General features: G+C 35.8%; 1 protein-coding gene across 1 annotated transcript in view; it reads left to right on the top strand.

Annotated features, from left to right (window-relative positions):
• CACNA2D1 (calcium voltage-gated channel auxiliary subunit alpha2delta 1) overlaps positions 1–26206 on the top strand; it is a 375571-nt gene extending 349365 nt beyond the window's left edge. Inside the window, exons 28-39 of the mRNA XM_018068109.2 lie at positions 26–129; positions 1392–1478; positions 1842–1909; positions 3197–3235; positions 4493–4564; positions 4864–5016; positions 5105–5157; positions 7938–7993; positions 8137–8266; positions 9603–9715; positions 12880–12962; positions 21618–26206. Coding sequence (XP_017923598.2) covers positions 26–129; positions 1392–1478; positions 1842–1909; positions 3197–3235; positions 4493–4564; positions 4864–5016; positions 5105–5157; positions 7938–7993; positions 8137–8266; positions 9603–9715; positions 12880–12962; positions 21618–21734 — 1075 coding nt within the window. The 3' untranslated portion in view covers positions 21735–26206. The remainder of the gene's footprint in view (positions 1–25; positions 130–1391; positions 1479–1841; positions 1910–3196; positions 3236–4492; positions 4565–4863; positions 5017–5104; positions 5158–7937; positions 7994–8136; positions 8267–9602; positions 9716–12879; positions 12963–21617) is intronic.
• The last annotated feature ends 1423 nt before the right edge of the window (positions 26207–27629 follow it).

Genomic DNA, 27629 nt, shown 5'->3' with positions numbered 1-27629 from the left:
ATCACTAATATTTTTTTGTATTCAGGGCAGGAGAAGATTGGTTGGAAAATGCTGAAACTTATGAAGTCAGCTTCTATAAAAGGAGTTTAGATAATAACAACTATATTTTCACAGCTCCATATTACAACAGTAAGTCATCACTGTTTCAAAATGTTAGAGCTAGCTAGTCCAATATAAGTGGAAGTTTTCCATACCAGTCGAGGTCATTGACAAAAGATGCAAGTGGGACACTTCATAAGGAAAGAAATCTTGGGACAATACCCCTTTGAGGAACAGGCAGCTAGGAGGGCACCAAACCAGGGTCATTATAATTTTTTATCAACTCCAGTGGCCCTGTATACTCAGAATTAATGAAGTTGAAAATATCCAGAGTACTGGTGTTCATTAAACATATTGAAACACTTTTTTACAGAGATACTTTAGCAGAATTATTTTAAAAGGAAGTGAAATAAAATTGCACTCAGAGACAATAATACTACCTAAAAAGTTATATTTGGATTGAGTTCTGTATGCTGCCTCAGCACCAAACCTGACTTGGGGCAGCAGGTAAAAAGGTCCAGAGTTCACAACTCTGTCCACTGCACCACCTTAATTTAAACTTTGCTTTTGAATTCTATTTCTAATTTCTATTACTCACCAAAATCAATTTGTCTGAATTATCGTGACATTTAAAAGTTATATATGCACAACAGTAAGTGCTCATGACTGATGTGAGCACCATCAACCTTCTTAAGCTTGTTTATAAGCAGATGCTACCACAAACAATATACTCCTCTCCTAAACATATGGGATATTTTAGTGCTGTTATCTCATAATTATTTATTGCATTTTTTCTCAATAAAATAAAATATAAAGAAGATAATTAACTGAATTCCCTGAAGCCTTTGTTGTTCCTCACATAGCTCCAGGGAATGTACTTTTAACTTGCCTTCTCATACTAAGCAGTGTTGAAAACAGGCTGAAGTCTGTCAGAACAGTAATTGTTGGTTAGTGAGTGGTGTCAGTATACCCTGCATTGAAAAATTCATAAACAACAGCAGGATAAAATCTTTGGCTCTGCTCCTGGTTTTAACAGAGCTGCTCACATGTGTAAAGCTATTCATGGCTCTGTTTGCGGAAGCAAAAAGGCTACAGTAACTTTATGAAGCAGTCAAACAGTGCACAAAAAGTGAATGAAAAAAAGTAAGCAGAAGTGTTCCTCTTAGTCATGCAGGTGTTGGTATCTGAGCTACCACAGGTGATGTGTACTACAGCTGGGTCAGTGCTTTTGGATAAGGATTTTTTTTAATCATTCTGGGTATTTGAGTAATAATTTAAGTTTCAGAGGAAGAGGCTTTTATATCATCCTAACTTTTTCTGGTTTTTTGTTTTCTCCCTTTCTATACTGTCAGAAAGTGGTGCCAATAGCTATGAATCAGGTATTATGGTAAGCAAGGCTGTGGAAATAGACATTAATGGAAAACATCTGAAGCCAGCAGGTAAGACAGAATGGTGCCGAAACTCTAATTACTTTAGTTATTTGGTTGTTGCTCAACAGTGAATTAGAAAGTTAATTGAAATTTCAAAGGCACTTCACTTTATAATAACATTATTTTCTGTGAAACAGTTCTAACCTTGCTAGAGGAAATCAGACCAAATATCTGGTTGTATTTGAGTAAGAGTGCTTAATTTATTAGTCTCATGAAGGATGCTGGTGATCAGACAACTGAGCAAAACTCGTATTTTACCCTTCTGCAGTTCAGTGATTTAGATGTTCTTATAATTTTCCCCTTTATTTTAAGATTCTACATTACCTTTTTTTTTCATTTTGCTAAAAAAGTCTTTCATGTATTTCTTGTTAGTTGTTGGAATAAAAATTGATGCAACCAGCTGGATGGAAAATTTCACAAAAACCACAATCAAGAGCCTGGTAAGCAATTGACCAAGTCTTTTTTGAACTTTATTTGCATTTCTCAAAGCTTCAGATGCAAATAGGTCTACTAACTCTTTGTACCAGAGTTACACTGATGTGAAATTGCCAAGTAGTTGTGGTATTTAAATCATCCGAATGCACAAAATAAATCTATGTTGAAATAGGCTGTATTTTGTACATGTCTTGCTTTCATAATTATAAAACATGGATAAAAGCAAAGAAAAATGACATATTCCAGCCAGTAGGCTCTCCACAAGATTATGCTGTAGCAGTGAATAAAGAATTGATGGATCTATTTTTATTTAATATGGAGGATGGGTAAATAGTGAACAGTAAGGATTGATATTGCAGCCAACACTGCAGCATTATAGCAGAACTTAAGGAAATAGATGCTTAACCTCATCATTCCATACATCTAATGCTTAGATGTAAGTGGGAAGAAGGAAAAGTTAAATGAAAGGAAAAACATGGAACTGATACTGAATTCGTAAAGGAGAGGCACAAAATGAAAAATCTTATGGAACATAAGTTCCATATTGGATGAGGCAATGTTGCTTGGTGGGTTCTATATTTCAGGCATTGGTGTCTGGCTGTTTTAGGTATTTGAGCTGTAGGTCAGTGGGTAAGCAGATGCATTGCCTAAATGCTAAGGACAGTTGAGTACAAAGATACATAGGTGAAAAACAGAAAGAAAGCTGAATATCTCAGATTTACTATGAGGTTGAGGACATTATCTGATAGTTGTTTTGCTCAGGATGTAATGCAAGGACACAGTTATGTGCGTATGTGCAAACATATTGCAAGAATGAAAGAATAACATGTTAGGAATCAACAGCCATAAAAGATAACTGGGTTGATGGGCTTTCTTTATCATGTAGAATTCCCACACTTTGCGACTGGTGAAGCTTTCTCTTTTTGAAAGCTTTCTTTCCATACCCCAAACACATGGAAATGTACCTGTTCTTTCTCTTTTACTTTATGCTCACAACACTGACATTCTGACACGTCCTCCAAACTATTTATCTCTAATATATTGAACATATCTGTAAAGGGACCTGTATCAGAGTTTTTGGGAAAGGCAGATTGTGCTGTTGATAATTACTGAATAATTACTGAATTGTTCAGAGAGAAATTTGTAATAAATGACATGCACTCAAAATTTATATTAATATATAGATACTGAAAGTAGAGTCACTTGTTCCTGTCATGATAAATTAATATAACTGCAAAATACAGAGAGTTTTGTAACATTTTTGTGAAGATTACTGTATTTTTGTTTTTTAGTGCAACAGTGAAATCTGTGGATGTGAGAGAAATAGCATGGTAAGAATACGTTCAGTTTATGATATCTGACATTATGAAAATTCACTCATTCTCTCTAGATTTATCTAAGACAAAGATTCTATCATTGTTATTTGAGGGTTAATGTTACAGAAAACAGAGCTTAGTTGTTTGTGTCTTGAGACAGATGAAGGTTAGGAGGGGAGAGGGGGAAAGGGCATAAAAGTTAGGTGATGTGCCTGTTGCAAGAATTATTGCAGTGAGGTTATGATAACTAGCGTAAAGAAAAAAATACAAGAAAAGCAATAGAGAATGATGTGAAGAGAAATGTGAGAAAAATATAACAGTAATTTGCAAAGCAAGAGACAAATTCTGAGAAAAGAGAATAATTTGAAAAAATCTGAAAAAAACCCCCCAACATTAGAATTACCTCAGAGAAGGATAAATGCAGACTGAGAAGCACCAGAGTATGTGATGTGCCTTTCAACAGTCATTAGTCATCCTCCTCTCCCTGGTTCTCAGCACATTTATGATTAGAGGACCCCATTGCTCTGCTGGCACTCAGGAGAGCACAACTCCAGGGACTGTCACCATATCAAGTGTTGCCATGAACTTAAAAGCTTTCCTCTGCTCAGGTCTTCTGAGTTCTTTTGTAGAGTGTGAAGACCATTAAATGTGAGAATTACATCTAAAAAGGGTACTCTGGGAGGTTATCTATTTGACCTCACTGCTATCTCTCCAATCTCTGGCTGCAAGGATCTTTTACAAAGTGCAAAGCATAGGGAACAAGTGGGCTTCCTGTTACTGCACCTGGCAGCTGGAAGAATCCCACAATCCCACTACAGTCCTTGGCAAGTGAAAAGAATCATGACTAGCAAGCTGAGAGTCTGTCCTTAAGATTTTTACTATTGAAATCTGCAAATGGAAAAGGACTTTAGGCATGGCTGAAGCCCATGAGAAGTTGTAGTCCCTTATTATGAGTTGAGTTTCAGTTATAATCAGATTTAATAAGGATATAGCATTCTTGGAGCTCACAAAGTATTGAGCAAATAAGAATTTACAAAAGAACTTCTATGAAATTAAGCCACAAATAAGCCTTTGATCTGTTCAGACTTTTATTACGCTGATAATGCTAATTATTATAGCTTAAACATGGCCCTTGGCTATGAGTTTGTGATTTAGCCTGAACCACATAGTTTTAAAGATATTTCTAATGTGTTGAAGAAAAAATAGTTTCTTACAGAGTGCTATATTGACAAATCTTTCCTGTAAAACCTATTTCACTCTTTCTTACAATAGCATGTGGACTGTGTTATCCTTGACGATGGTGGATTTCTTTTGATGTCAAATCGAGATGAATATACACAACAGGTATGTATATTTTTTAAGGATAGAACATGAAAATCAACGGGAAGAATTTTTAAAAGAAAATAAAAGCAGCTTTTTACTGTCAACTTACCCTAAAGATAACATTTCTGAATCACAACAATATCACTGGATCAGAAATTCCAGGTTTTTTTATTATTCTTTATTACAGTCTTATTTATGCTTGAAGATGCCATACTTCTACCAAGTTGTATTTTTTGTACTTTGCCCTTAGGTTGGTAGGCTGCCAATGGATTTATACTGGGAAATACTTTATCTGATGTCTCTATATTCTCTCTCATCAGATTGGAAGATTCTTTGGTGAGATTGATCCTGGTCTGATGCGAAACCTGATTAACATGTCCCTGTATGCCTTCAACAAGTCATATGACTATCAATCAGTCTGTGATCCTGAAGAAGAACCAAAACAAGGAGCTGGACTTCGTTCTGCTTATGTGGTCAGTAGTCCCATGTACAGTGGCTGACATTCTATTAAAAGTCTCCAGGTATTTATACAAATAACATAATCACTTGTTTTTTTCCCAGCCTACGATAACAGATATTTTACAACTAGGATGGTGGGCTTCAGCAGCTGCCTGGTAAGTACAAGTGTGTAGGAAATCTCTATGTTCAAACTATAATTATTCAGTGGGTTGAGACTGTATTTAGCTTGGGTTAATATTTCCCCCTAAATTCTTAGCTATGTCTCCAAACATGACCATTCTATCAACAGATGAATTCAAAACTGCTCTTACCAGGTTTTATGACTGTGTGTTCTGACTCTACAAAATCAACGTCAGGAAGCAGACTTTGGATTAGTGGCCTAAGTACCATTAGCAGTTGTGAAGGTTCAGTCAAAATTATTACATTTAGAATCACTTATCACTTGGTTGCCTATTTCAGAATATCATCTTTCCCTTTTTCTAGCAAGAAGTCCTAAGAAAATCAGTAAATCATTTTACAAAACACATGAATCACAGAATCATTTGGTTTGGAAGGGATATCTAAAGGTCATGCAGTCCAAATCCTCCTATAATGAGCAAGGCCATCTTCAACTGGATCAGACTGCTTAGAGCCCACTCCAATGTGACCTTGAATGTTTCCAGGGATGGGGCATCTACCATCTCTCTGGGCAACCTGTGCCAGTGTTTCACTGCCCTCACCATAAAAATACTCTCCTTGTATCTCTCTGAAACTACCTTCTTTTAGTTTAAAACTATTACCCCTTGTCCTGCTAAAAACTTTGTCTTTATCATTCTTAAATGGCCCTTAAAGTACTGAAAGGCCACAATAAGGTCTCCCTGGAACCACCTCTTATTCAAACTGAACCCCAGCTCTCTCAGCCTTTCCTTGTGGGAAAAGTGTTCCATCCCTTTGATCATATTTGTGGCCCTCCTCTGGACCCACTTGTTTTTCTGTGTTGAGGGCTCCAGAGCTGTACACAGTACTCAGGTGCAGTATTTTACCTCTTTCAGAGCTATGTAGATTGACACCCCTATCAGCTACTTCCTCCAGCACCTCTCAGCACTGGGATAAGAAATTGAGATTGACCTGGTACTTCTGCATTGATGTGGATTGCACCCTTGGGGACAGTTCCTTTTTCTAAAATTTCATGATGCCTTTTTTTTTTTAACTACTGAGCTGGAATAAATTACCTACTTTATTAAGCTAAGGGTTAAAATATATACCAGCTGAAAAAACATATAGGACTTTTCTCACAGAAGCACTGTGAAGATTGTATGTTGATTTTTATTGTTGGTTACGTTTTGTTAACAGGAAGAGCAATAATCTCGGTTTTTTGGACAATAGCAAACCTCAAAAACTGAAGATGGGCAATAATCCAGTAGAGAAACTTGAGTTCTCCTCAAGAAACTTTAGTTTATCAGTGTTCAAATCAGACTTAGTGGTCTGGACTCAATTTAGAACTGAGGTTTTTCTGGATGAAGTTTAACTTGAAAGCACAACATTAAAGCACTTACTATGGGCATGTTTTTAATGGAATCTAGGTCAGAAGCAGGCAAAGAAGGCCATTAAGCAAGCAGAGTGAAAAGGGCTGACTAAAAAATGGATTCGATGAGGCACCTGGCAAAAGCAAATGCAGGAAAATAAAAGAAACCAGGTTATTAAAGAAAGATATAATGTTTCAGGCAAAAATGTGGGATAAAGGTGTGAGCGATCATGTTCAAAATTTATATGGGATACATCAGCATTTAGTTAAGAGAGTCTGTATCATTTCCCCTTCAGGCTCCTTTAAGTCAGAAGATTTAAGTTTTCCCAGGCTACCTTTTTCATTCAGTTCCCTGTAAATTCTGTGGTAAACCATTACAAAGGATTACTATTTTCTGTCAGCAAATTGCATCACTATTGAAAGGCACCAGGTCTCTTCTGATCCATGGCTGCTGTGTGCTTCCCTCTGACAATTTAAAGCACAAAGCTGTGGATGCAAATCCAGAGATCCTTCAGGCAATGCCTTCCTGGGAGAAAAGGAGAAAAAAAAATGGGAGGTTGAACGAAGTTATACACTCTCTTTTCTCTGCCGAGCAAATGTTAGATCAGAATGAGATAAGAGTCATATTTGTGGGTAAAAGTAAACCTAAAACTTTACAACTGGAAAATACAACTTTGGAAGGTTTAAGCCGAAACAGGGAGTCAAGGAATATACTTGTTGCAGTTCTTATTTTGACAGGCTCTTAGAGGAGAAGGGGGCTGTGTATGTGACAAGCTGATACCTGCTTTAAGTAAATAAAATTGGAAAAATATGATCACAAGTGAAGAAAAATAATTTTTAATAAATGAAGCTCTTTAAGTGTTAGTGTTTTGGCAGCAAGTAGGAAGAAAATACAGTCCATATTTCAACAGCAGGAATAGAGAAGATTTTAAAAGTCAATTGTTACAGTAATGTTTTTTATAATATACTTGCAATATTCCAGTGTTGGTCTCCTTCTTAGCAATTTAATGAACCTTAATCAGTGTAAAGTAACTAAGTCAGGAGAATTTTACCTGAGTGTGTTCAAAAGGAGTTCTGGTTGGTTTAAGTGTTAGAGGAATGTCAACATACCTCTTCCACCTCCTGCAGAGCTATAAAAGGAGTGCGTGGATGGCATGTTAACTTTTCCATTACACGAGTTATGGGCACAAGTTATAGTAAATCTTGACAGTAGAATAAAAGATTAGTATGAAAGACCTGTGAGAATGCATGAAGAGAAAAACAGAGTCAAACTGTAAGTTTTAAAGAAAGACAGCTTTAATAACAGGCAAAAGTGTAAAAAAAAAAAGATTTTATTTTTAATAACTCGTATTTGACTAGTTTTCAAGTATCCATTAAATACATGGAAGAAAAAGAGCCTTTAATGAATACATGTTGTCTTTCTGTGTTCAGGTCTATCTTACAGCAGCTGTTTTTGAGCTTGACTTTTCCACGGTTCCTTGAAGCAGGTAAGTCAAGAGAATGTTAAAGAGTCAACTTTGAGTGAAGTAGAAGGTAAGAACCTAGGCTGGGAGCCACATTTGGATCTCCCCATTATGTCTGGGACTTTAATTGTCATTGTTTATTTATTTTCTTGTTTTCTTTATGTCAGCTGATATGGAAGATGATGATTTCGGTGCTGCTCTGCCTAAAACAAGCTGCATCACTGAGCAAACTCAATATTTCTTCGAAAATGATGATAAATCCTTTGGTGGGATTGTAGACTGTATAAATTGCTCCAGGTAAAATTTCTTCAATGTAAATAACAACTTTGGAATTGTCATTTATTTTACAAAAGATAATGACACTATTATAAGAACAAAAAATATATTTTGGATTAATTTCACCAAACTTACATAACCAAGACAGAGAAGTGTATAGGCAGATAAATTACATTCCCTTTGTACCGTTGAGAATGAATTTTAATTCTAACAATTAAAGAATCGTAGAAATACTCTAGTCAATTTTTTGGTTTATAGTCTATATGCTTCATGAAAACTGTATTTCTATCTCTGTTACAACTTGATTTTTTTTAATTTATTATGTCAACTTAAAAGCATTCTGCAATATTCTGAGGGATAAAATTTTCTTTAATCTGGTTATGTATTGAAATTTTTGATGGTTAAGAAGATTACGCAATTTATCTTCTAATTTACCTTCTATTCAATAGTGCTTATGATTTAAGAGCTGTGAGTCTTATAAAGCAAACAAAGCTATTTTATTTTGTGATTAAAAGAATTACTCTTCAGGCTCTACATGCCTATTCAAGATGATGTTCAATATTATGTCAAAAAATTGGACACTTCAGAAACATAGCAGTTTGGACCTTGCTCTGTGTTTCATACAAGAGCCTGCTGGTTTTTGCATGCATTTTGAGCTTCTGAAAATATCTTAGAAATTAGAATTAACAGCCAGATTTCAAACTCCTTGAAGACAATATTTCAAGCCAGGAAAGAAAGACAGAGGACATCCGAGAATGGTGAATACAGACAAAACACGCAGACATTTTTCACACTTCCCTAAATCCTCCTCCATGTTGCTAGTATTTGTTGGTTTTATTTATAAATTGTGGATGACCCTACTAACTTAAAGACTTTTTGTGGAATTATATGGACATGAAAATACAACAAATACATATCTAATACATATCCAGTACATACCCTAAACCTTTCCCTCACCCTTTTACAGACAGGTTTATGTGCTGGGGTTTTGCTTGTTTGTTTTTGTGGTTGGGGGTTTTCTCAGTGTTAATTGATGCTGAACCGATGTTATTTCTCAGTACAGCTACTGCGGCAGAAGTACAGAGCTAGCTATTAACTCAATTAAAGTAATTTTATGCTCTTTTCCATTTTTATCACTAACAAGTCTAGTTGAAAGAGAGTACCATGGAAATGTCGAAAAGATTACAAAATTTGTTATAAATGTTTCTTGCTGTTTGTTAATGAAAAAGATAAACAGTAGCAGGCAGACTGACTCTGTGAAGCTGTATTATTTTTTTATTCCAATACTGTGTCTCCTTCTCAAATATGAATTTTCTTTCTTCATTTAAACATAGGGTTTTGTTGGCTTTTTTTCCAGACTTTATCATGCAGAGAAGATTTCAAACACCAATCTAGTATTCATTATTAGTGACAGCCAACTGCTGTGCCGCTCCTGTGACCCAAAGCCACTGATGCAAGCAGAGAAGCCGGGTATCCTTTAAAATCACATTATTTAATAGTGTGGATTGATTTTTGGCTATGGGATATTGGAATATATTTGGGGAAAAATGACCCGTTTATGTACATATTAGTAACATGGTATCCACTGGAATACTTGAAACAGCCGGTATTTGTGGATAATATCACAAATCATCTCAACCAGCAGTCATTGAGGTGGAGAGCAAAGCTGTTATTTGTGAGAACTTAGACAAAAGTGGGCTCCCAGGAACTTAATGAAGTTTCAAAAAGTCAGAGGCAAAGTCTTGGGCCCAAGACAGAATAATTACACACAGCTGGACAGGCTGGAGACAGAGCTATTAGGAAGACCTATGGAGAAAAGGGCCTGAGATTCATGACAAACAAGTTGAACATGAGTTGGCACTGTGCCTTGCAGTAGAGGGCCGGTTGCATCCTGGGCTGTGATAGCAGGAGTGTAGTCAGCAGACTGGGAGAACTGATCCATCCCATCTCTTCAGCACTGCTGAGACAACATCCAGAGTGCTGTGTACTGTTCAGGGCTTCCCAGTACCACACTGAAATTCTGGAGGAAGTCTAGTGAAGGGCCACCGAAGAGGTTGCTGTCTAGAGCATAGAAAAGGCAAGGAGAGTCTGAGAGTCCTGGGTTTGTTCAGCCTTTAGAAAAGACAAGGATATGTCTGTCTAGAGAAATAACAAAAACGGGCAATACCAAGATACGAGTGTTTGTTCATGAAAAGTTGAGAGGCTACACCAATAGTTAATTGATGGAAGCATAACATGTACTCAGAACCAGTGACAACAGAGAATAGCTCAGTGGTTTGCAGCATGGTACCAATAACACCAAGGTTGCAGGTTAGATCCTTGTAGGGGCCATTCACGTAAGAGCTGGACTTGATGGTCCTTGTGGGTCCCTTCCAACTCAGAACACTCTGTGAAATCTGTGAAACTGCTTACTTGTGGAAACTGCTTTAGCTACCAAAGGCTAGAGTTTATCCAACTGCTGGCATAGCGTTTCTTCAGAGATGGCGGGAGACATAGGTGGCTTACATGCTAAGCAGAGTCCTTACAACACATGCATTAAAGTTAAAAGCCTGTGAAAAATTGTTCTAATTTACAACCACCTTCATGTCAATCTCTTTGCTTTAACCTGTTCACTGCAGTAGATACTATGGTGATGGAAATACATAAAACCAATATACACATATTGTAGGTCAGGAGAAATTCACCTCAGTCTTGCTCTGCAACACTGGCTCAAGGATAGCATGCCAGATTTACCATGGTGGTAAATCAAATCATAACTTGGACTATTATGATTGAATATGGAAACCAATTAGTAATACCTTTGTCCATGTCAGGAAGTTAGTTGAGACAACCTCTCCCATTTCTGAAAAAAAAGCAGATGGTAGTACAGATGATTTGTTTCTTTGGCACAAGCAATGCATTCATTGCCACATTAATAAAACTAGAATTCCATCTACGCTTGGACTGAAAAGGAAGTTACATTGGGGTGTCATCACAGAACTATGTAAACACAGCCTAATATTCTAATTGGCTTCAGTCCATGACAGTTTGATTAACTGTTACCACTGTCTGAATTTATGGACAGCTCTCATGATAGAAAATGAAGCAGGTTTGATGGGAAATGGGCACATGACTTGCATTTTCCTGTGGGGTAAAACTCGTAGAAAGCAGTAAATGACCTCAAATGGCAACCAGAGCAGCTGGGTGGTCTTATATTGACTAAATGGACTATTTTATTTTTTTTCCAACTATGCAGTACTAAGTTATTCTCTCTTTTCTGTAACTGAGGTACATTGTGAAATGCAGATGTAGCATAGCATCACCCAAGCAGACAGAATGACCTTTGGGTGCTATTCAGATAGTTATTATTACACTTTGCTTCCTTTTGGCTGGTACAGCTTTGCTTGTACTCATTGTCTCTTAGGATATTTCCATGTTTCTACTTCCCTTTCAGTTGGGCCATGGCAGAGAAAATGGGAGGTGAGTCTGATAACGTCTGCATGAAGGCAGATGTGGGTCTGTAGAGCTAAATTCCCCATCCTCTTCCCTTCTCTTGCCCTTGGTCTCTCTACTTATTGCACTGAAGCTGCTGTAGCACACCATGGTATTGCATAACTAAGATTGCTTCAGGTGTAAGTTAGAGCTACTAAGATAAGTAAAGTTTTGACGCTAAGTTTTTTAAAACACTCTAGTTTAGCTTTTATGTGTGTATACCTACAGTGGAATTAAAAAAAAATCAAAACAACACACTGAATGGTAATATAAGCAGGTTTCACCAGAACGCAGTTTTGCATTTTATCACACCCATGCCTTTCAAGACTGCTGCAATGACTGGAGCCCCTTGTTAGCCAGTGGCACATATGAAGTACAGTATTTGCACTTAAATATCAAAAATTACAGGTTTCAGAGATGTATGATAAAGCAGTATCTCATGTTTACAGTTAGCCAATTAGTAGTGTGTCACTGCTCCCACTTCTCTCCTGATGTTCTGTCGTTAGTATGGACAGCATTTTCCCTGTCTGCTTCATCACTGAAATGCTAATGAGATCTCATTAGTTTTTCTGTCATTTACCATCAAAGCCTACAGTGGGATGATCTTTTCTATATTTGGGGTAATATAAGTGTACACATAAGAGATCCAGTCATTTTTATAGGTTTTCACTGCAATGTTCAACCTGTAAATAGCATTAATTTTCCAAACAGGTTTCCTTGCTTTTACTATGATCTTCATTTCAGCAGAATAACTTAGAGGTAATATAACCTATAACCAATCAGTACCATTGAAAGTCTATTACTTTATGAAATATTTTCTTCAATATTTATGCAATGATAAGAAAAGCAATACAGAAAATGTTAAAAGAATGCAGCTTTTATTTTTTTCTGTGTATAGTTCTGAAAATACTCATTCTAAAAAGTTATGCAGGATGTTTATTTTCTTGATTAAAACAGTGTAAGAAAAAGGGTATTTCATTTTGATTTATCTGGAGAGTTGGGTTGGTTTTCTTCAAACAAAGAACTGTGACTATTGATGTTTATTTCAGTACTATCTGAATTAGCATAAATCTTCTCTTGTGCCATGAAAATAAAAACAGAATGTCAATCCTGCTGATGTATGATGCACGAAAAACAGCCATGCTCCTTAACCAGAGAAACAGATGAGGGGCCAAATCCTTGTGAAATGGTCAAACAACCTCGATACAGAAAGGGTCCCGATGTCTGTTTTGATGAAGCCAAACAGGTAAAATTGAACTTGTTAGACTTTAGGACTATCTTTAAAGACAATTGTAGAGCTGTTTTAGAAGAGTAGTGAAAACTGTGTTTAAGCATACCTTGGTGCCTGGTAACCTATATATCACTAAACATACTGTTCACTCTAGACCATAGTCACTCTATTTCAAATATCCCATTATTAACATAAAATTAGCAGCTGCTTTCTTATCTGGCTTTCCTATAATCATTGTGCTTTCACACATAATTCTCACTGAAAAGCCAAAACATCAGTGAGCATAACACTTGGTCTCTATGTGGTGCTGTGAAGTTCAGTTCTTCAGTGGATTTCACAAGTACACGATAATCCTAGTTTAAAAGTAGTATTTTTATAATAATGTTTCCAAATATTATTTAAGGTGTTGTTAAATGATTAAGAATGTTATATGTGGTTTAGGATTTGTTTCTAATTCTGCAAATTGTATTACCCTTAGGTCATATTCTTAACAGGTATATAAGTGCATTGCTTTACTAAAATCACTAAAATTGTTCTGTTTAGTACTTCCTGTATTGCATTGAAGTTTTGAAGGCAAAAAATTATAACTGTGCCACATATCTAAATTATTTTGAGTATGCTTTTCCCCTTACCTTTCAAAATACTGTATGAAAGAGATTATGATGAATTTAAATTGTTCAGAATAAATTTCAAGACAGAAAGTGCTGCACATGAAAGTGCCAGGCATTAGATACAATAGATATTTTTAAAATTCATCTTTAGTCCCTCATGCAATTTCTGCAAAGGAAAGATTGTCCCAAATTAATGCAGTTAGTTGGCTATAACTTCTGTATACCAAGTCATGTTTCAGTGTGCTCTGCTTTTCCTGTAAGGAAATACTACTGAGATGTCAGTAGTATTAAAAAAAAGTTGATATTCAATACATTTGTTTCTAGTAACCAAATTTTGTTTTAAAAAGGAAGTCTTCTTACTGGCCAGTAAAGATTAAATAAAGTTGAAAAACCATCCAAAAGCTATTTGGCCATTGTGAATATTCCAAATGCTCCTAATATGATTGTGTGTGAAAGTACAACTCTTGCTCACTAGCTTGATGTGCTGATCAGTGTGTAAGTCATGTGTTTTGTAATAGTGGATTGTTTTGGTTAAGTTTATTTGCAAAATTTGCTGTGAATCTCTTGCTCTTGGGTGGATGCTTTCACATTAACTCTGCTAACTGCCAGCAATCTGCATGATATCTCATCTTGTATGTCTTTTTTTCTGTGTTTTCTTTCCTTTCCTCTACTTGCTACTTTGCCCGTTATTAATAGGATCAGCCTATATGCACAACGAGTCGTGCCTCTGCCATGACGTCCGCTCCTATCTTCATTTTTCTGCAAGTTTTCATGTGGTGTGGATGGTCAGTTACTTTCTCTAATTTTTTGTTTTGTCCTTGGCTTAAAAAATTAGCAGACTTTTTTACTTACTGAACATACAAAAGAAAACAGAATGAAGCAAGTCCCAAAAGCAACAATCTGGAGCAAATTACTATTGCAATATTAAGGGAAATTAAATATGAAAAAACCCTGTCTGGAGCCTTATAAATCACAATTACTGAACACAAGAGCCTCTCCCATAGCACAGACAAAGATGAGGGAACCTGTTGGGTTTATATGGTTGGCTCTTTGAGATTGCGCGTGTATCAGCTGAGTACGTGTCATTCCCTTCTAAGCATTTTTGGTTTGTCCTTGTTGAAATGAACAGAAGAAAAGTTTCTACACAAAGATAAAAAGTAAATAGAAGAGACTGCAATACCTGTGAAAATAAAGCTTTACTTAGGAATAGCAAGGATGAGTACTCTAAGTGCTGCTATTGAGAAGAGTAAGGAGTTTTCACTGCATTCAAATGAACACAACAGTTAATGATGGACGATAATATTGTGCATCAACCTATTTAACTACGTGGGTAAGGCCTGTATGTTGACCTAGTGCAGACTCTGGAGTTCACAGCAAAAGCCTTGGCAATTAGACTGTGTTGAATTTAATGGTGTGGGACTGTGTCACTAGCTACTGTGATAGCAACATGTCTGCAAGAGAACCGCTGAGATAAGGAGCATAAAATTCGTGACTGGAGGGGTCTCTGATCAACATTATTGCTCTGAAAACCACTAGAGGGAGATACTCACATGCCTATCAAAGTAAAGCCAACTGAAAGGTAGAACTGGAAGCTTAGGGGCATTTTTCAAAGTTAGTGTAGTAAAATATTGAAAATTGTAGCAATTTAGAAAACCCATTTTCTCAATAATGTATATTCTCTTTGAAATTAAGGGAAGGTTCAATTATTATCACTTGAACAACAGTAAAAAAAATCTTAAAGTTCAGTTTAACAACTGTATTTGAGTAATTTTGAAGTTTCCTATTCTGTATTTAAATGATCTAATTTCTAACAAACTTAGGAACTTGCACAACCATGGTGGAAGGTTGTAAGAAAGGGTAAAAGTCCCTTCCCCTAAGCCAGTGGTATTTCACTTTAAAGTCTAGATTAATATCTCATGTTCTTATTCATGCAATTTGCTCTGCAAGTAACCTTCTTTTAATTAAAAAGCTACTGTCCAATGTACATAAAACAGCAAAGACTCACCTTGAGTTGAATTCTTTATGCCCAAAATGGACTTTCTGCTTAAGATGGGAAACCCACAGAATATAATTTTAGCTGATAGACTTTTGGCAGCAGAAAGTTTATAGAGGTAATTTTATTAATCCATCTTGTTTTTAATAACTTTGTGATTTTGGAAATGGGTTTTTTCTGGACATTAATCTGTGTAGTTTTATTAAAATCACTGAAGCCAACATAGATACAAACCGCTGCCCAGGTTCAATAACGTGATGAGTTTTTTTTTTTTTCCTTTTCATCAAGGATAACAAAATAGTCATTATCACTGCCTTGAAAGGCTTAGTCTTACTTTGTACATGCACACTGGTTTTTTTGCTATGCCTCAAAGTAAAGAAAAATACTGTATAGGTTTTTAGCCCCTACTGTGAATGTCTTACTCCCATCAACTTCCAGAAACATGGGAGCTTTGAGGGTTATTAGCAGACCAGACAATTGGATATATCTTGATGGAATAACCTATGTCCCTGATCTGTGCATGGGTAGCTATACAGCTTTGACAGCTTTGTATTGAAGTCCAAACAAAGGAGGGTAACACAAAATTTATGAAGGACCATGCATTGGAATTGGAAATGACTCTTGAGTAAAAGCAAAGGTCTTGTCCATGCAATATGAAGCATTTAAAATATATGCTTTTAAAAGGTACAACTTTGAGGTGATCAACTGACATCGAAGGCCAGATCAGAAGCTCTTTGGCACATATTGTTGTTTTACCATTTTATAAGTCATTGTAGCACAAAAGGTTCTGATGAATTATTATGGTTTACAGGCAAAATTTTAGTACATTAAATAGTTCTAGTGCACTTCTAAAGGACTAAAAAGTATATAGGCTTAACATGTATGTATATATGTATTTTTAGTTCCATGTGTATTTTTAAAATTTTGGACTGGCACTGTCTTCAATTAAATGTTCATATATAACAATGAATATGTGGGCTTGATACTTAACAATGAATATATGGGTTTGTAAAAGCATTCATTTCCATTCTGAAAGTGCTGAATAATTTTCACAGTGTGTGATGTAAAATAATCCCATCTAGAGTTATCATAGTAAAGTATGACATGAAGGAGATGACACTTAGATTTGACACTTCTCTACCTCAAGCATGCCAGGAAATTTGACATGTGATTTATTAATGCAAGAAATTTCTTATACACTTCTGATGAAATGAAAGTGGCTAAAGATGATTCTTTCCAATTTCTTCTACAATTCTCTCTCTCTTCAAAGAGAAATGATATACAGACTATTATTTTGGGGACAACACAGGAAACACATCCCTAACTGATCTATTATTGAGGATTTTTGTATGATTTATGTAATGGGCTGGAAAATTTCAGTGAAAGTGCTTAAAAATAGTTCAGTGTCTAATGGCACTAGCAGAGGTAAAGGTAATGTAAAGATAGGATAAAATAATGCTATATACCTTTGTTATAAGATACTTTAGAAGAAATCTCAAAAATAACATATACATGTAATAGTTGAGAAGTTTTCTTAAAGCTCAAGAATAGGGGAAGTGTTTTCGAAAAAGGCATTTTTTGAAAAAGACCATTCAGAACTGATGTTTTTTCTCAATCTGGTTTTAAATTAATGATGGAATCTCAGTAATTTCCATGAAACTGTTGATTTCTTTAATTCATGTAAATTGCTATATAATCAGACTTTCTCCTCTTTTCTTATACCGTTTTATTTTATTTTTTTTTCGTTTCCTCTAGTTTTCAAAACAGTAAAAGCACACAAGGAAATTACAATGTTCAATGCTAGGGAGAAAAAAATTAATTTAGGTAGGATTTACTGTACCTTCTTTGCCACTACTATTTTTGTCTTGGCTTAGGGCACAAAAGAATAACTGATTCCAGAGGCAATATTTAGAAATTGTTCTTGAGAGAACTGCTGGTTTACCACTGCAAATTGGTCTACAAACCGCAGAAATTCAATGTGGCTTTGATCAATATGAGGTTAAAATCTCCCTGACCTTTAAATATATGTATAAACCTTGGATACTTTTGCATGTTACAGTTTAATACTGTCATTCATAATAAGAAGAAGCCTCTCCTTCATGAGGCTTTCAAGACATTCTCTATTATTGTTAATAGTGAATCCCTTAAAAACTGCTCTGTGTAGTCCTAGAGAGAAGCAAAATTTCGATCCAATAGGAACGTTGTATGACTGTTGAATGTAAGAGCAGTGATCATAAATTGCAATGTAGTTAAAACAAAATCTCAAAGAGCAAATAGAAATAGACCACAGAATGGAGATGTTTTGGGTTTTTTTTCAAATACATATAGTGGTAGGATTAATTTATCAATGTAATGTACCTAATATTTAGTCTAATACAGAGGTGACATGTAAGATAAATACTGTATAATTCAGTATGTGGAGGCCTATCTACTCTGTATCCATACTGGATGCCATTTTTGCTGTAAAGAGGTTTTCCCCTTCATGTTATGCACAGTTTTGTTTAAGACCTTCAATTTACTTCTTATTTAATCTCCAGACATCTCCCCTCTTTTGAAAATGTTTAAATCTCCTGCTTTACTTTTGACTATTGCTTCAAAGAAGACTTCTCTAAGTAATTTCAATGATAAGAAATCCTAAATACCAAAAGGTAACACTGAGTGCTGTTTATTGAATTCATGTGAGAGGAAACCTTTACCAATAATTCTGTTTTTTAATGGTAGTCACTGTGAGGAAGATGCAACAGGGTTATTTTTAGGTGCTTTGAATAGAAATAAAGCTTCATGACAAGACATAATGCAGATGCAAATAGTGACAGAGCCAAACTAAATAAACCAGAAAGTTCAATGCATCTTGAAATCTTAGCATCCTACTCCAAATCTGTGCAGAAGAGTTCACTTAAGGCTTCCTTATTGACAAGAAACCTCAGGAATTTTGAACTTGTAGAGTGCGATCAACCAGAAAAAAAAAAAAAAGAAAAAAGAAAAATTAAAACCACACAAAAATCTAAACCAAAACTATAGAACTAAATTATAAAGCTATCACATGACAGAGACATATCCGGAAATGGCTGCTGTTGATAAAGAATGGCAACTAACATGAGCTATTGGCTTTAGGACAGAATGAGTTTTTGTTTCTTTCTAAGGAATTTTTGGGTCTTGTTTGGTTTTTTGGGTTTTATTTTACATCCAAGTTTCTAAAGGAGACTCTTGGTGAATATTATAATTCCTGATAAGGTATTGAGTATAATTTGTCTGCTTTATCTGATTTTCCATATATTTTTTCCCAACTGATTCTGATTTCTCTGACCTCCTTGCTTTGAAGAATGCACTGTGTATAGAGGGAATACCATTAAAGTTTTCACCAATTAAAACTGACACAAAGAACTCATTGAAGTTCTTCGCTGTGCCCTATAATGCCCAGATTCCCTCTTTACACCTCTGTTATGAAGCAGTTGCCCTAACCTCATATTTCCTTCGTGCTTTTGTTTTAGTAAAAAATTTCTACTATAATTTTCAGCATATTCTGCAGGAAAGTCATAAAAAATTATTTATCAGCCCTTCTAATTTTCTTGTTTATATTTAATCTGTCATTTTTATGTACTTTGCTGTTCCTGTTGAGTAAACTTGATTTCTTAAATACCAACCTTTTCTCTGTGACAGTGTACTTAAGTTCCCTACTGATTCATGCAGGGATGTTTCTTTGGGTTTTGGGTTTGGTTATGTGTTGGGTGGTTTTTTTGGTAAAGGGTGGTGGTGGTGTGTTTTCATTTGTTTTGGGATTGCACTTTTGTGTGTGAGTGGTGTGTGATTGATTTTTCTAATTGCGGCATTAATTTTACCTAGTTATCTAATTCAATATTTCTAAATATGCTTCTGGACCCTTGTAAGGAATTTGCTTTTTGAGATGATGCTTCTAGGTCTGTTTGGCTTTTTCCTTGCTTTCTGTTTTTGTTTGTTTGTTAAGGTTTTTTCTGTTTTCTTGAGTTTGAGGTTTTTTGGGTTTGTTTGGGGTTTTTTTAACTGCTTTTGGTAATTTTCAGGTGGTTACCTTTCTTTAAGTTAGTATCTCCTATTTTGGATTTGTTTGGCCTGATCTTTCATACAAAAATGCTAAATCCTATTGCATCATGGTCTACAGAGCTACTAGGGCTATACAGAGCAACTCCACTAATAATTTTTAACAGGGCCCTGTGCACCCCTAAAGATTTAAAGACTGTTTGTCCCAAAAGCCATTTGTCGTATCTGAAAATGTGATCTCTACACCTCTCTTTGATAAGGTTTCGATCCAATCTTTATGTGCCTTCTCCAGTCTCATATAACATTGATATTGTCCCTCTGACTGGGTGGTCAGCAGTGCAATTCTAGTATTACTTTTTTTATTATCAGACTCTGAAATATCTTACCTACAGAGATTCCATCACACTTCCCTTCTCCTGTAAGATTTTTATGTTGTTGCATTTTGTACTATCCTTTACGTAGCACCCTTCTGCTGCATGTCCTATACTGCCATTCTTGTAAAGCCTGACAATATTCTGTGCTGCTGATAACTGTCCTTCCACCAGGTTTCTGATATGTATATTATTTTGGGATGGTTCACTGATGAGTGATTGTCATTCCCCCATCTTGATTTTATGTTCCTAGCACTGGAAGGTTTTGATTAAGGATGTGCCAATCAATTAAAGATGGTTTAATGACCCTTCCTTATTTATGCTGCTTGTGTTCTTTTTAGCTCCACACTGACCCACTCTCCTGCCCCCAACCTTTTCTGAGGTACATTGAGTATTCATTACATATCAGTCTGAACCAGGAGCTGTTTCCTGCTGGTTGGTTTTCCTCTGATTTTTGTTCTGAAATAACTTTTATTTCTGTGCCAGAAGCCAGACGCTGTTACTGTTCAGATGCAGTTGTCTGTCCTTCCCTGAATGTGTTGCTCCTGTTAAAGAAGTTTCCCTAATTGCTAATATACCTAAGTTCCTTCCCATCTACACTGTTTTCTTGTCCTTGGAGGCTTGGAATCTCTTGGGAAATGGAAATCGTCTTTTTATACTATGGTACAGAATACAGTGAAAACAAGAGAAAGACCAAGTATTTTTAGCCTTCAGAGCTACCCTTGAATCCTGGACTCAGCAGACAAAGAAATGGGGGGATGGCTGGAACATTGTCCTGGTGTTTTAGGAGCTAACCACAGTTTGTATCAGTCCTGAGAAACAAGGTGTAAGATGGTACAGGCTCCAGAACGGGTATCAAATATATTTCAGCCAGACTAATGAATAAGTCCATAATGTGAAAAGTATTATGCATTATAGGCAAAGTGGAACCAAAGAACAGCAATGAATGGTAGAAAGGAATGAGGAAAAGAGGTGTGTGATTGCTGTGTGGCATAAGGAATAGTAGGGTCCACTGATGCATGAGAGGGCAGTGCATCTCAGAGTGAGCCCTCAAAGGGGAGCATGTCTTCTCTACTGAACTGCATCAAACATGTAAGAAAACATGCTAGGAAATTTGGTTCTCCTACTTGAATAGAACATAAGAAACAAAGAAAGAATTTTCATTCTCTTTGATCATACCTTCACCTGCAGACCATATTCATTTTGATGTGCCATCATTTGATGAAATGGACATAAACATATTTTGGTATTTGTTTTCTAATCTTGAAAAGTTATCTGTTATTCTGTCTTTCCTCACAATAAAGTGATACTCAGAGTCTTACAATTGATGTAATTTTAAGGAATATAAATGGGGTTTTCTGGGGCCCCCGGATATATCCCATAGCATTTCTTGAGTGATGGTGTAAGTATCCCACCTAGTTCATAAGTGACTGTAGTAAACCTTGAAAGTATTTGATTCTCCCATACTAATGGTTAAAATAATAGTACCACCCTTTGTATCAAAAATCAGACAAACTTTCAGGAATTATTTTGCTGTTGTGTCAGCAAAATAACGTATATAAGACCAAAAATGATGCCTCAATGATAGTTCAAAATGTTGCAAACTAAACTGTAGATTACTTCTTAGGAAAATTCATTGTAATTAGTGTTAAATGATTTCTTCTTTTCTTGTCGACAGGAAGATTCGGCTGACTGTGGTGGTGCCTCTGGTCTGAGTCCATCACTGTGGTCCATGGTAGGAATTCAGCTGGTCCTGCTTTGGCTGTTATCTGGCAGCAGACACTGCCAGTTATGACCTCGCTAAACCAAAAGCTGCATAACTTAATCAAGACCCGGCCAAAACGATAGCCTCAGTTTCATTGTAGAAGGGGTCAGCTATTCAGACAGCAGCAGAACAGCAGCGCTCGTGTCTGGTGATCAGTCGTTGTGAGATTCATAAAGGCGCCCACGGTGGCTGCATGTTGGAGTGTCGGATCCTTAAACGTGTGTGAATGCTGCATCATCTATGCCATCCGAGCAGACTTCTGTATGTGCTCCATTGGGGAAATCTAAATTCTTTTCTGTTTGTTTGTTTGTTGTTGTAATCTTGATGACTTCATGTAAAAGGGCTCCCCTAACAATGGCTTACGTTTATGATTTTCATTTCTTTTAAGCTTTGGATATCTTGAAGATTTATATTCTTTTACATGAACAGTTATTTAAAAACAGAAAAAAAAAAAAAAAAGAAAAAAAAATGTTGTCCCCAGTATATGTTACTAGCACCATGATGGCTGCTTTGAACATCAGTTTTGTCCAAACTAGTTGAGTAAAATGAAAATATTGGCCAATTTTCATTAGAAGTTCAGCATGATTGAAATGTTTCATGATGAGTGGTTTATTCTTCCGAAATGAATCATGCAGCCAGCTAAGTTTTGGTAGGTCGATGAATTGTATGTAGGAAGGAAAGAAGGGAAGGAAGAAGAAAGCAAGAAGAAAGGAAGAAAAGGAGAAAACTACTGTGTTTCAAAATACAAAGGTGCTGGAGAGTTTAACTAAAAAGTTATTTTCATCTTAAATTTGGTGTCATCTTCTGTCAGAAAAAATGTTAATTTCAACATAACATTCACCTTTTTACAATGCAGTTACATATAAAGCTAGTAGAATCATTCAAAGGCTGAAACAAAAATGCTTGTGAATAAAAAATGTCTTTGTGATATTTGAACGTTGGTTTCCAAGGGTATTTTGCATGATGATGATGCTATGTTATTGTTTTCAGTTTGTTTTCTTTGATGGTAGAGTATAGTTCATTGAAAAGGTAACTGAGTGATTCTTTTATTGTGTGAGAAACTGAACATTGCAATGTGTTGCAATCAAATCATATTAAATTATATTATGAAACAGAGCTCTGAATATACTGTGCAATGAAAAAGCTGAGAAAATAGGGTAAATATAGCTATTGTAACAAAAGGGTTGAGTTGGATTTTTTACAGAATAGTGATCTCACATAAAAATCTGTGTACAGATATTTTAAGTATATAAAAATGAGATTTAACACATTTATTTTTGGAAGTATATGTTCTCTAAAGTTCATATCAAGTTCCCCCTTTGTTTCCTTCATATATAACCACCCCTAATATTAAAACTTCTGCTGTTGCTATTTATTATTGAAAATAGCATATTTAACAGCAAAATGTCCTGGTTGCTGTGATTAGAAAAAATATAAACAAAAGGGGAGCCTTGAATCTATATGTATGCACATTGATACTTGATTGTGAATAATAACTTTAGAAGTTGTTTTTATACAACCTCATTGGTGATACAGGTTGGTGCAGTAAATTACAATATTACAGTGTAGCATAGTGTTGATGCAAAATATGATTTGCGCTTTTTTTTTCTAAGTTTTCAAAACTAAACAGTATTGCAAGACAGCTAAACCAATGAATGTGCAACTCTGCTGGTATTGTACAGTTCTGCTAACAACTGCAATATGCAAATATTAACATGGCACAATACACTAGCTCTTTAAAAAAATTATAGAATGCAAAGCATTGGTATGTATATGCTGGCAATTGATTGATATAATTTTGATCATGCCAAAAGCTTAAAAAAATGATTGGACATGCATTAATATCCTATGAAAACTGAAGAAACTCCTCAAAGCCATGGCATGGCTTGAAAGATCAGACATCTACTGTACTTGTACTCATGGCTGGTTCATTGTTTCTCATGTACCTTGACTCCAGCTATGTATTTTCTCATGTTTGGGAACACAGTGAGTGAGGAAAAATAAATCATGACCTTTTATTCAGTGATCAAATTTAGCTTTTTAAAAAAAATATCTCTAATAATGTCATGGATGACTTCAGGTCCTCCTCAGGGAAGGTGAGCTAATGTTGATAATATGGGTGAAGATAAACTTGAAGCTCTTCTTTTCAGTCATATTGCTGTACTTCTCTTCACCCTGTCACCAGTCACCACCTGATACAAAAATTGGTTTAAGTGTTTTTAATGCCAAGACTGCATCCTGTATTTTTCCTTGACGTGATCAATTCACATTTTATGGGAAGAACAAGTTTTGTAGGAATAGGCCAATACTTACTGCATTCATAGCTTTTACTCTAAGGTTAGTTAAAATACACATTTGTTTGCATTTTGCTCTTTTTAATTCTTGAAAGATTGTTAGTATATTAAGTTCTCTATAGTTTTCATTTAGCTTCCCAAAAGAAACCCTTCATGGACAAGTTACACTATTTAACACTGGCAAGGGTTGTGCTGGCAAGGTATATTTGAAGTTACTAAACTTTTTATTAAAATCTGTAGGCATAAAAAGAGAAGGCACAAAGTCATGGTTCCACAGAAAACGTATGTGGGTCTTGCTCTCAACCCACTTCCCTTAAATTACTCAAATGCAAAAGGAGGGAGAAGCTCTTACCGTGCAGACACATAGCCCTCTTGGGTGATCCAAAGAGGAAAATGTCCTTTGTTCCTCTCCTCTGCCCCTCTATATGACCTGGAGAATAATGTTTCTTATAAACACTTAGCCTTCCAGTCACAATACCCATCTAATTAAAAATTCAAGATCTGACTCTCTGTCCCCATAAAACTCAATACTTTAAAAAATATTATTGTAAATACTTTAAAGTTTTATATTAGAATATCCAAGTGATGGTCAAGATTTTAAAATACACTACCCTGATATCTGCAAATTCCAACACACAGATGGAAAATGCAATGTGAATTTTGGCTATCACAAAATGTGAACACCAGTCGATAGAAATAACTCACATAAATAAATACAAATTCTCATGCAGAAGGGTGTCCTTACCCTTACATAACGTATCATAGTTGTCTTCTCTTGTCTTCGAAAGAAGAAACTTGATCTTAGGCTTTAAATTGAGATATTTTCAAATTACAATATATTGTAAAAAATTGTAAGCCAGATAAAAAGCTCTGTTGATATTTGGTCAAATACTTTAAATAGCATTAAGGGAACTGTTGGGATTGGTTCGGTTTACACAGAAGTCATGCAGCATATTGTATGTCTGACAAATAACCACCATATAAGTTGTCACAGTATGGTACTGTGCAAAATGTGATTTGAGGACTTAACATGAAAGGTTTCTTTTTAGTTTTTCATTTAAACAACCAGCATTACTGCCAAAACACTGACCGTGGTCCATATTTGTAACAGGTTTTTAACATAACATAGCAGGTTTGATTGACAATATTTTTAGGTCCTGTACCTTTAAGATTTTAGTATGATCTTTTTCATGTTTCTAATGCTTGAGGCTTTACTGCTTAACTTGACAAAAACAACAATGTTGCTGCCATTTGTAAGTTTTCCTACAATATTCCTTTTACTAACTTAAAAACTGGCCTTACTGGTTTTAAACAGGCAGTATCCCTTTTAAGTGACCTTCACAACCCAAGTGTTACTTGCTGTGGTTGAGAGTGTTTTGGTGTCACTGAAGAGACATTAAGACCTTTTGTTCTCATTAACACATAAGCTCAGAAAACTTCCTTAGTAAGAATTCCAAAACACCACCTCAGTCCCATTGAACCTTAAAATTCGGAACACCGGTTATTAAGAAATATATTAATGCCTACAAGGCACTGCAATGCACTCTGGTGTTTTTGGAATGTCGACTGACCGTGAAATCTTAATAACTCCTTCCTTAGGATAAATTTTACCCTATCTTCATCAGACATTCAAGCCTTTAGAAAAGGCCAGATTTATTATTATTTTGTTCATACCACAATGTTAATATTGTTAATACTCATTGTACACTATTGTAAAATATTCAAACAAAGTGTCTGAAAACAGTTCAAGAGTTTTGAAAAGTTAGCCTCACCCTCTTCCCAGCTACTTGCATCTGTCCTGTTTATGATTTAAAAGGAAAACATCATCTTGAAGATATATTTCACTGAGGCTAAAGGGATACTGTCTTGTTCAGATGCCATGAAATTGCGATTGTGATCTGACAAAGCTGTCTTCTCTTCTTGTGTTGTATGGAATGTCTGGATCATGCTTTCTGGGATATTTTTATTGAAATGCTCAGTGTGCGTTTCTGCAGAAAAAGACTTGGTTGCTCTTACAAGGCAAGCAGGTCTTTCTCCCTTTTCTTGTGTTCTCTTGACACTTTTGTGGAACTTGACAAGCCTGGAAAAATAATTTTTTGTAAAAATTTGTACAATAATGATATAAAAAGTTTATAATCCTAGAACTGTTGTGTTAATTATTGTGCAAAAACAGTATATTCAGAATAAAAGTTTATCATTTAAAGTCAACGACTATTTTGATTGTTCACTCTGTATAATAAAAACTTGTAAATAAGAACCTACATTATTTACTATAGAGCCCTTCCCAAATCTTCGTTCACAAAGCCTAGCCATGACTTCTGAGTTTGCTATAAAATTGCACCCAAGTGTTTGGAGAGAGCGAAGACAGTGACTTAACAGAGTTTTTCATAGGGTTCAGAAAAGGACGTGCAGCAAACCTTCATTTCTGCTTCATTGCGACTGTGAAAATTTCAAATAAAGTGGGGGGAAAAAATCTAACCAATGAAAACTGAGAGTCTGTAAAGCTCTAAGTAAAATCAGAATCTGCAAAGCATCTGAAGTATCCCTGTTGTCCGGAAACAATTGTTTTAGGAAGGGTTGCCTTTTCCTAACTTGTAAACTCTCATGGAGTCCAAGGGTTCATTCACATGGAGAAACAGAATAAAATCAGATGGCTCAGATGGGTCCCGCCCAAGTTGTTGCCCCACTTCTGACCAAGATTGCTGCATGATTTATGAGTCAGTTTCTGTACTGCTGCTGTTCTTAGCTAAGCATTATATTCAAAGTGGATCTATGTACCTTAATAAATAGGCTTGGGGTGTGCAGAAGGTACTTTGCTGGGTTTTCAGACTTCCTGCCGTGGCACTGCCAATCTCTGTCAGAAGAGCAGGGCAGAGGCTGCAAGTGGCAACTGTTTTAGAAGCCTGATTTTAATCCTTGGCTGCATATGTGTCACAGCCCAGAGAGAATGGCAGTTGTAAAATTCTGATGGATTTACTGAGTCCCTGAGGAGTAGATAAGAGAATAAGAAATCAAATGCAGATTCTAATGCTGCGGAGCAACAGATCGCCCATGTGGAAATGCTACAAGGCAGTGCATGACACTGTCCATCAACATCCAGAGATTACTGGCCTCAACTAGATTAAACATTGCTTCCTAACTACATGATTGTCCCCACATGCCAAACTCACTATATCATGTTTTCTGTATGCTGACTGCCATTGAGATGTAGAAATAAATAAAAGCCCCAAATCCATTCGTGGTAGACTTTTAGTTTAAATTCTACATTACAATACACTACTCATCAAATACAGGAGCTGATACTCTTGGAAAACACCAAATTTCTCCCTCACAGTTCTGGAACTTACAGGCATCTTTGACTTCATTAGTTCGATATGGGAATGGCTGCATTGCAGTGAGATATTCTATATTCATCCCTTGTGCAAATCAAAGCAAAATGCACTTGGCCTGTCATATTGTGTTATTTTGAGAGATGACTTCACACTGTCCAATGCAGCTCAGTTGCTACTCGCCATCTACAGAAATCAAGACATTTTATAACATGGATGTTATAAAAACCCTTCACTGTTGCATCTATTAGTCCAGTGCTCCTTGTAATGCTTGACTGATCTAAACGTCCACCCTAAATGGT

Source organism: Manacus vitellinus, unplaced genomic scaffold, assembly GCF_001715985.3.
Source record: "Manacus vitellinus isolate BGI_N305 unplaced genomic scaffold, ASM171598v3 scaffold_13_pilon, whole genome shotgun sequence".
Lineage (NCBI taxonomy): Eukaryota > Metazoa > Chordata > Aves > Passeriformes > Pipridae > Manacus > Manacus vitellinus.
The sequence above is the reverse complement of the archived record's forward strand: the minus strand, read 5'-3'. Positions and strand labels throughout refer to the sequence as shown.